Below are 10,504 nucleotides of genomic sequence, written 5' to 3' on the forward strand. Positions count from 1 at the left end.
GATGGTACGGTCCTCTGGAGGGCGCTGCTCCTCCATGTAAACCTGGGGACCTCTGTAGGATTCCGGTTTTGGTTGTCTCTCCTGGAACTGGCGGTAAAGGTCTTTTGGGGGGGGGGGGGGGGGGTTGGGCTGGGCTCTGCATATCGTTCTGGGGGGGGGGGGGGGGGTTGTTTGTTATTTTTCTTTGTGAATTTGTGTTTGTATTGTGTTGTTGGGGCTGTGTTGGGTTTTTGCATTTGGGGGTTTTTCTTTTCTTCCCGGGGTTGGATGGGACGGTCCCCTGGGGAGGTTTTGGGTGGGTTTTGTGTTTTTTTTGTATGTTGGGTTGTATATGGGATTTTTTTGGGGTTTTGTTGATGCCAGCCGGCCTTCCAGCCGCGGTGCCCTGTCCTGCTGTCTGCTGTGGACCTTGGGAGCGTTACGCCGTCTGCTTGCTGTCATGGACCCCGGAGGGAGGTGCTGTTCTCGGGCCTGGTCTGTTCGGTCGCCGGGGGGCTTCCCGTTGATGGGGGGTACTGTTGTGTGTTGGGGGGTTTGGCTGGATGTTTTTGTGTTGTTTTCTTTTCTTTGCTCTCCAGGTGGTATGCAAACTGGTTTTTGTCTGTGGAGAAGGTGCTGGCAGAAGAATCCTTCACCCTCATCAACATTATTGGCTGCACTTGTGGAGGATGTTCATGTGCAGGCCTAATGACTCGCAGCACCTGTGGATGATGCTCACGTGCAGACTTAAAGACTTTCAGCTGGGGCAGATAATGAGATGGCATTCTGCATTTAAGCCATGAGTGATTCAAGCAGAATTGCCGGGAACTCGACCTTGTGACGTTCGTTTGTGAGACGCTGAGGACTGCGCCTAGGTTTGACACATCGTGCCTGTGAAAGAGGACGGGTGAGGGACACATGCTGTCAGCACACATCAGAGGTGATTGATTGTCTGAATAAGTGTTAATAGTAATTTGGTATTTTGTTACGCAGTATATTTGAACATTGATGAGAATTGTGCAGCTCGCTTCTCACGGCCGTGGCGTGCGGACTGATGATCCTCCACCTGTTGTGAGAAGCTGCTCATTTACATAAAGCTTAAAGTCAGACCTGAATGTGTTGCTGATAGCGTGTGCCTTTGAAGGATATTAGTTGTAGCTGTTGACTTACCTCACCTCTTCTATCCTTCACAGAGTCAGTTTGTCATGTCCACCTGGGGGGTGTTTGGTGGTGAATTTGAGTCCAGAAGCGCCGGGCTTCGATCCCTTTGGGCGCTGGAGAGTGCGCCGTCCTTCACTCCGCCAGACAAACCATATATTATGTTGTACACAATTATTGCACAGAAAGGGAAATAAATGTTTTGTTTTTGGAAACGCTTTCTGGTTATTTAGCGCTGGGTTCAGTCAGACGCAGGTCCGCTCTTCAACCTGCGTCGGCACATAACAGTATACTTCATGGCATTTGTGACTTGTCGTCGTTATATGTAAACGCAGCTTAGGTTTTGTGATCAAAGATTATAGGTGCATGTGGTATTTTTGGACAGTGATGGTATGCACTAATGCCTGAAGTAAAACACTAATTGTGCATCAGTTTGCCTCATATAGGCTGTTCTTGGCTGCACCAGTTGCATTGGAGCATGATGAAAATACTGCTTGGGTACTGCAGAGTGGCTTACATGAATTATACACAAATTTGCAGCGATAACAAGATGGTGGCTTTGTGGTGATGTTGCAAGTTCAGTCATTATGCTTCCAAATGTGCTGCTGGTTTTATCAAGCTCACTTTGTTACAATTTCTAGTAAAGACAGTAAAATACAGCAGTAAGTAGAAGTTCACTCCCAGAGAACACATCTCTGCCAAAGCACAGCCATTACTGTCTGGTCTGCTTGAGGTTTCTTCCTGGTATCAAAAACCACAGAGGGAGTTTTTCCTTACCACTGTTGCAAATGTACTTTCTCACTGGGTGGGTTAGGGTTAGAACTTACTCATCAATAGTGCTTTTAGGTCACTTGTGTTGTGACTTGGCACCACACTAATAAATTAAATTACCTTTATTTTAAGATTAAACCAAATTCCAATTCTTTGTCCACTTCAGTAGACCACCAATGTCAGAAAAAACCTGGAACTGGTCCACAATACACCTGTGGATAGACAATTATATGATCCTGAACCCTCACCTTTAAAATGATGGCTGGCCTTTCATCCTGATTGTTGAACTTAAATCCCAATGAATGCCCTTAGATTCTGATCATTGACCTTTGATCCTGGTCATATCCTTTGATCCTGATTGCTGGACTTAAATCTTGATAACTTCCCTTGGATCCTGATCATCGACCTTTAATATCTTTGATAGATCTATTTGGCACAATTCCTGTCTCTCTACCATATTTCATACAAAAATTGGTTCATACCCTTTTTGAGATATAGTAAGATCCCTTCAGCTGCTCCCTTGCACACCATATTTTTGATTTCACTATGATTGAGATTTAAAAACTGATCAGAAACTAAATGTTTTAGTTCTTCATGCAACAGTAGAGTGTCGGGCACACATTTAAACCCAGTGCTCCCTGTTGTGTTGATGATGGACGACAGTGACTCATCTCTTTATCAACAATGTGTTTGTGGTGTGGGTGAGAATTGAAATGCCAGTTACTGTTCATTTAGTGCATAAATGTTATCTGCTGTATCCAAGAGACGGTGTCGGTTTAAACATTTTACATTGTCAAGGTCAAAATATACACCAGCTCCTGTTATGATGGAGTGATTCACGTCAAACCACCTCAGTTACTAATACATATCTGTTTCCTGCTCAGCGACTTCAGCAGTGGAGCCTGTTGTTTAAATCTTAGTCATTATCTGGTCACAATAATGCTGCACATGTCAAACCTTGTCACTGTTGCACCTCAACCTCAACTGTCCCCTTGTGCCCTTGCAGGAGAAGAATTTGGACTGGTTTCCACGTATGCGAGCCATGTCTTTGGTGAGCAATGAGGGTGACAATGAGCAGAACGAGATGCGCTGTCTGCAGGAGAAACTGGACAGCACCGTTACTCTGGTGTCTCAGCTGTCTGCACAGCTGGCTGAGCTCAAAGAACAAGTAGGTTTCAGCCTTAGGCTGTTTTTCATACTGTGTGGGAACGACTGCTCTAAACAGAATTGTTGTAATGAAACAAAAACTACAGCAATAGCGAGGCATCTAACACATGTTTCTATAGTGCTGGTCCATCTGATGAAGCTACACACACACACATCGGGAGCAACTGGGGTACTGCCTCAGCTGGAACTTATTAAGTTTAGAATTTCTTATTTTACTGAACAACTGAACTGAACAACTCAAATGTGCGTGTGTGTGTTTGTATGTGTGTGTATATGTGGCTAGCATATCTCTCTGTTTGTCAGATCGGCCTCAGCTTTCGGATATGGCTTGCACGTGGCTCGATGATGTGCACCCTGTATTATGAAAACTTTTGGGATTCATTTTCAAAACATTTATTTTGAAGTCATCATCATTATTAGCACAAGGCAGAAGGTTCTCGTGCACCAGTTTCGACATAGATCATCGACAAAGATGACTCACTCTCAGCCTTAAGCAGATGCCTATTACACATTCACGGGGGAGAGACGGAAGACATAAATTAAAGAAATAAATAATACACAAACTGAGCGATATGCGAGCCACAGACACAGACGCTTCTTGCTTTATTATCACAAGGCAGAACATTCTCACCCGCCAGCTTTGACAAAGATCATCGACAAAGCTCCCACTTTTCTATAAGAATACATCCTATGGGCACTACACTAGTCTCAGTAAATTCCTCATAGCTGTCCAACAGAATCTTTAGCTTTGCTGAGGTGAAAATTTTCACCCTGTCCTTCTCCAATCACAGAGCTGCTGATCTTGTTTTCCAGAGTCAGTAGTAGTGTGCAGTCACCTTAAAGAGTTGATTCTAGCTTTTCTAATCAAATCTTCACTTGGGTTTCAAGAGGTAGGTGAACTGGATTGTTGGAACCAGGATCATCTGATCCTGGATTAGCTAGTTGATCCTGGATCTTATATGGGCCATATTGAGAACAGATCCCAGAGCTTTGATGCTCTTGAATGCAACTCGACAGGCAAGCATCACGTCACAGATGAACAAGACTAATATTCACCAAAGGGCCTCCGGCTGTTTTGGATGACTAGTGCTGCCGCTGCAGTGTGACCGATGGCTCTCATCACCTGCCTCCCCTGCATGTGATTCCACTCACAGGCTGCTCCTTGTTCCTCCTCTGCCAGATGTGGGGAAATCGGCTCTCACTGAGAGATAATCACACACGGATAAACAAAACAACAGCCTCCGTCGACGTCAGCAAGAGATTCATTCGATCACATCTCCCCAGCAGCTCAACGTCTGTGTTCAAGTTTTGTATCTATCTGTTGTGTAGCTCAACACGATTTGTTCAATCTCTTTGGTTCTGTATTTGCAGTGAACTGCAGTTTGAGGTAATTGTGTTTCACATTAGTTTCTGTGGAGTCGGTCAGATGTCCCTTCGTCTGCAGCTTCTGTTTTACTATAACCTGTGCTGACCTCAGGGCTGCGCACCATCACAGCTGTGCTTGTGTGTGTTTGTGGGGTTCAGCTGCACGCTCAGTTGACGCTTTACAGAAGCAGTGGCCTTTGTGTATGACATCAACACTGAAACCAGTGCGAATGTGGTGGCTGAGGAACCAGTCGTTTCTGATTCATGAAACTTCCCCCACACAAACAACATCCAACATGCAGGTCACACTTCTGCACAGCGATACACCCACACGACAGTGGCTTCTAAGGAAGTTTCCAAGGGACATTTTGGTTTCCAGTAATGCCACTGTTGACCAAGATGATTTGCATAAGACTATGGAGACAATTTACATCTACCTTTGCACAGTCGTACTCCAAATCTGTATATGAAGGAAACCCTTTCATGATATGCTAGGCGAATGTTAAAAAGGATGTTTAAAAATGAGTCTAAAAGTCATTTAAAAATAACTGGTTGCTTATTGTGCCCCCTGACCGTTTTATTATTTTGTAAAACATATCAAATCCACACTCTTAAACTGAGATTTAATTTTGTTTTGTTTGAATAAACGTATTTACTCTGATTAGACAGTGTGACATTTTACCCAGAGTCTAGTTTCAAATCTAAAAGTAATAGTTACGGTTCGACGTGCTGTGATGTGTAACAAAATGCACCTCACAGTTCAGACTCTTGCCCCTGCTGATCAGTTCCGGTCTTCTTTTGAGCCGTGTGTGGAACACCACAGTACGTCGGTTAGTATGACGTCAATGGAAACGGGTATTTCTGATGAACTAATGCAGATGAATCATTTTATCAGTTCATCAACAAATAAACCTGACTTTTTTTTTTAATTCAGCCGTGCTTTGCAAAAGTTTTAATAGTGTTTCTGAATAAATGTTAATTTTGATGGTTTTGTTTTTCTCCTTCCATCCCTGTCAATAAGATTAAATTACAAATTTCTAAATATAAATTTTATTTTATTTTTATTTAAATTAAAATGTTTTATTTGAAAAGTAACTTTTTCAGAGAAAATTGGTGAATATGATGTTACAAAATCAGTTTTAGAGGTAAAGGAGAGTCTCAAAGAGTTGAGGAGGTTTGTGAATGGAGGACCCTTAGTTCAATTCCCCATCAGACACAAAAGTCACTAAGGTCCCTTGAGCTGGGTCTTTCATCTCCAAGTTACTCCCAGTGTGCAGTTGAGCTGACATCAGTGTGTGTGTGTGTGTCTCTGTCTGTCTGTCTGTCTGTGGCATCACTGTAAACTAGTTTGAGCATCTACAGCAGATGGAAAAGGGTTACTGAAATCCACTTTATGTAGAAGTGCTTCATTGTTTTATATATATGCTCTAATAATAAAATTTACATCATTAATATCATGCATGAGATCTCTGTAATTTTACTTTCTGGCAACTAACCCTAATAACTCAATGTTACACTGAGTTGCCACAAGGTGCTGAATCCAGATGATCTCTTCAGTCAACTTTATAGTGCAGCAGATAAGAAAATATTTACAGAGGAATCCTTCAAAGGGTGGTGCAAGCACCAAATTTGGCACAAATACTCCTTAGACATTACTCTTTTGAAAAGGCAGGGTGTCCATTTGATTTTTCAAGAACCGGCCAGGTTGGGGTCAATTGAGAAATTACACAGGGGTCAAAATTAAAAGATGCTCCAATCATATTAAAAACTATACCACATTATTTGTCTGAGCAAAAATATTCCAAAAGGTATAGTTTGGGCTATCTGTGACTCATTGTTATTGAGTTATGGGGTAAAACAGCAAAAATGGTGACAAAGGTCAATTTCAGTTTGTACAGGGGTCAAAATGTTGTGTATTGGGGGGGTGTGGCTAGACGTTTTGGTGTTCTTTTCTTTTCTTTGCTCTCCAGGTGGTATGCAAACTGATTTATTGTCTGTGGAGAAGGTGCTGGCAGAAGAGTCCTTCACCCTCATCAACATGATGTGCAGCACCTGTGTATGGTGCTCACGTGCAACCTTAAAGACTTTCAGCTGAAGCAGATAATGAGATGGCGTTCTGCATTTAAGTCATGTGTGATTCAAGCAGAATTGCCAGGAACTCGACCTTGTGATGTTTGTTTGTGAGACGCTGAGGACCGCGCCTGGGTTTGACACATCGTGCCTGTGAAGGAGGAAGGGTGAGGGACACATGCTGTCAGCACACATCAGAGGTGATTGATTATCTGAATAATTGTTAACAGTAACTTGGTATTTTGTTACGCAGTATATTTGAACTTTGATGAGAGTTGTGCAGCTCGCTTCTCACTGCCGTGGCATGTGGACTGATGATCCTCCACCTGTTGTGAGAAGCTGCTCATTTACATAAAGCTTGAATTTGGACCTGAATGTGTTGCTGATAGTGTGTGCCTTTTGAAGGATATTAGTTGTAGCTGCTGACTTACCTCACCTTTTCTATCCTTCGCAGAGTCGGTTTGTCATGTCCACCTGGGGGGTGTTTGGCGGTGAACGTGGGTCCAGAAGCGCCGGGCTTCGATCCTTTTGGGCGCTGGAGAGCGTGCCGTCCTTCACTCCGCCAGACCGACGCAGTTTTTGTTTGTACACTTGGTTATGCACCAAAGGGGGAAAATAAATTGTTTTGTTATTGGAACCGCTTTCTGGTTGTTTTAGCGCTGGGTTCCGTCAGACGCAGGTCCGATCCTCAACTCACGTCGACATATAACACAAAAGTTAAAGTTGCTCCAAGTTTAGTAAAAAAATGGTGCAAATTATTGGTTGAGCTAATAGGATTAATAAATGGAATAATTTTGACTGTGATGAGTGCTTGGTCTGCAAAGTAAATTTTAAACAATGTCTACGTCCATTGGATTCTATGACATGTGACATATGTTACCCAGTAACATATGTCACATGTCAACATATGTCAACTCTTTGAGACATGATGCAAACTATTCCTTTTTAAAACTCTATTAACTCAACCAATAATTTGCATTATGTTTTTCCAAATTTAGAGCAACTTTAACTTTTGACCCTTGTACAAACTGAAATTGACTTTTTGTCACCATTCTTGCTGTTTTTACCCCATAACTCCATAACATTCAGTCACAAATAGTCCAAATTATACCTTTCTGGAATCTCTGTGATCAGAAAAATAATGTGGTATAGTTTTCAGTATGATTGGAGCATCTTTTGATTTTGACCCCGCTGTAATTCTTCAATTGACCCCTACCTGGCCACCTATTGAAAAATCAAGTGGACACCCTGCCTTTTCAAAAGGGTCATGTCTAAGGTATATTTGTGCCAAATTTGGTCCTTGCATCACCATTTGAAAGAGTCTTTAAGTTATCCCCTGCACTAATAGTTAAACTTCTAAATATCTCCTTCCTAGATGTCTAAAATCCTTCATCCACAGATCATCCCTAAGAATTTTGTACAACAACTAAAATCTGGGGTGAGGGTTCAAGTGGCACAAATACAGGTTTTTGTATAATGTCTGACATGTTTCATTAAAACCATGTCGCAGGTTAAGTTGAGAATCTGTTTTTTTTTTTCCCCTCCACAGATGACGGAGCAGAGGAAGAATAAGCAGCGGCTTGGCTTCCTGGGTCCTCCTCAGGCCAACCATCACATCCCGTCTCATTGAGAGGCACGAATACAAAACAGCAGTGACCTTTTGACTTCACTCACAGTGGCAACCAGGCACATACGTAGATGTGCACAAACGCCTACAGATGTACAGCTGCTGATGTCAAATCCCAAGATGTGCGTTGGTGCAATATTTCTGTTAAAAAAAAAAAAAAAAAAAAAACATGCTGCCTTTTCAGGTCCATACTGTGCCTTATGTGATCTATCAGCTAGAAAGAGGGCATTGTGTATGCGTGCGTTAGCAGAGGGACAGGGCTCTGTGGATCACTTGCCGCTGTTGTGTTCGTGTGCTGCAAAAGAGGTCAAGGGAAATGTTAAGGTTAATGGTTAAATGCTTACAAATGGCTGTGTTGACTTTCTGCATTCCTTCTCTGTCTCTGTACTGACGTATTCGAGAACAGAACAAATGAGTCAACACAGGTCCGTGATTGGCTGAGAATTCACTGATTGATGCTCCGGGGGAAAAGTGTGCACCCTTACATAAAGTGCTCTCAACGTTGGTTTTTAAATCTCTCCTGGCATTTATGTGGAAAAGTGCCGATTTGTAACTGGACTATTACGTTTGCTTTCTGGAACAGAACTCATGCTGCCTTAATGTTTATGTACAGTACATTGTAATTGCTGAGAGCGCACTTTTAAAATATCAGTTTAAGCTTGTAACTGGAAGTGTTAGTTCACCCTGCACATTAGCTGCAACTGTTTCAGTTGCTTTTTTACAAATTACAAATAATGATTATCTGTGCAGAACTTACTTGAAGGGTATTTTCAGTCCAAATCATGTATTGGTACATAATGTAGTACGGGCTGAAAACGCTATATTCATTTACAGTTCTTTATTGCAAATACTGTAACATTCACTGTATTTGCTCTAATCATCTTCTACTTGCTTTTGATATTTAGATTTTTTTTTTAGTGCAGATCATTCTGACCAGTTTGTCTTGGACTCCACAGAAGTTTTTTTTTTTTTTTTTAACTTGCACAACTTAACAACAGATTGTCAGTGTATGCACTTGATAGGATCTGTCATTTGTCACTTTCTGTGAAAAAATGGTGTATGGACAGCATTTTTATGTGCCCAGATTTAATAAAGAGTTTCTAACAGAATAATACTCGCCTTGAATCAGAAATGTTCCAGCAGAACCTGAATTGGTCTTTGGTGTTGGGTATAAATGAGCACCTCAGCTTCACTCACTGTTAACACATCCATTAACACAGCGTAGGACCTTGGAAAAAACCTCTTTCCTTATGGGAGGATCAAATTTCAGCTCATGCTGCATATTAAAAGCAGCGATCACTAATCTCTTGTAGATTCCATCACTACACTGTGGGTTTTTTTTTTTCTTCCAACCCGTCAGGATGTTTCATTAGCTGGTAATTAATAGCTGATATGATATGCAGGGAATCTCCAGTAGACCAAGACTTTTATTATTTCAACCAAAGGTATTATGTTTATGTTGTCAGTCAAACGGCACGATATCTCAAAAGAACATGAAAAATACTGAAAAGTAAAGATTTATAATCGCTTGCTGATCAATTCAGCAGTCACTACTCAGGATCAAAGAGAGTGATCAGGATGATATATTGGGATCAAAGCTTGGTGACACTGGTCAATAATCAGGATCAAAGATGAGTGACCAGTATCAAGGTTTCATGATCTGATCTAAAGGCACTAATTAGGATTAAAGTGTAGGATCACAAGTTATGAATCAGGATCAAAGCTTGGTTGTAAGATCAGTTGTGACGGTTCAGGATCAAAGTTTAGGATGGTTATCAGTGACGAAGATAAGTGATCATGATTAAACGTTTAGATCAATAGTTGGGAAGAGAGTTCAGATAAGTAGTAATCAATCAGGCTCAAAGATTGGTATCAAAGCTTGATGAGATCAAAAGTGATCAATCTAGATGCAGCATCATCAAAGACCAGCTCAAAGATTATTAATTACATGGGATCAAAGATCAGTGACCAGGATCGAAAACCAGGATCAAGATCTGTTATGAGATAAAAGGTCACCAATTATAATCAAAGGTTAGTGATCAGGAATAAAGAGCAGGTTCACAGGTCATTAATCAGGATTTAAGAATATTAGTGAAGACATCATAAAATAACCCCCTCACAACGTTGACGGACCTAAACAGGACTGTTGAACCTTCTTGGAAGTATCCATTCTGAGCACACCTGTTTTTTATGTATTATACTGTAATTCATCTATACCTGTCTTCACAGCATGAAATACAATCCCAATTCCAATGAAGTTGGAACGTTGTGAAAAATATAAATAAAAACAAAATACAATTAAATCCTCTTCAACCTATTTTCAATTGAATACATCACAAAGACGATATTTAATGTTCAAACTGATAA

The 10,504-nt window shown here is 41.3% G+C and overlaps 1 protein-coding gene across 6 annotated transcripts in view; it reads left to right on the forward strand.

Moving 5' to 3' along the window:
* Positions 1-9,244, forward strand: part of itpr2 (inositol 1,4,5-trisphosphate receptor, type 2) — a 208,493-nt gene extending 199,249 nt beyond the window's left edge. For all 6 annotated transcript variants that reach the window (XM_034176794.1, XM_034176795.1, XM_034176797.1 and 3 more), the window contains 2 exons: positions 2,915-3,076; positions 8,060-9,244. In XM_034176794.1, the coding sequence (XP_034032685.1) occupies positions 2,915-3,076; positions 8,060-8,140 (243 nt within the window). In that variant the 3' untranslated portion in view covers positions 8,141-9,244. The remainder of the gene's footprint in view (positions 1-2,914; positions 3,077-8,059) is intronic.
* Positions 9,245-10,504: the final 1,260 nt, after the last annotated feature.

Source organism: Thalassophryne amazonica, chromosome 8 (assembly GCF_902500255.1).
Source record: "Thalassophryne amazonica chromosome 8, fThaAma1.1, whole genome shotgun sequence".
Lineage (NCBI taxonomy): Eukaryota > Metazoa > Chordata > Actinopteri > Batrachoidiformes > Batrachoididae > Thalassophryne > Thalassophryne amazonica.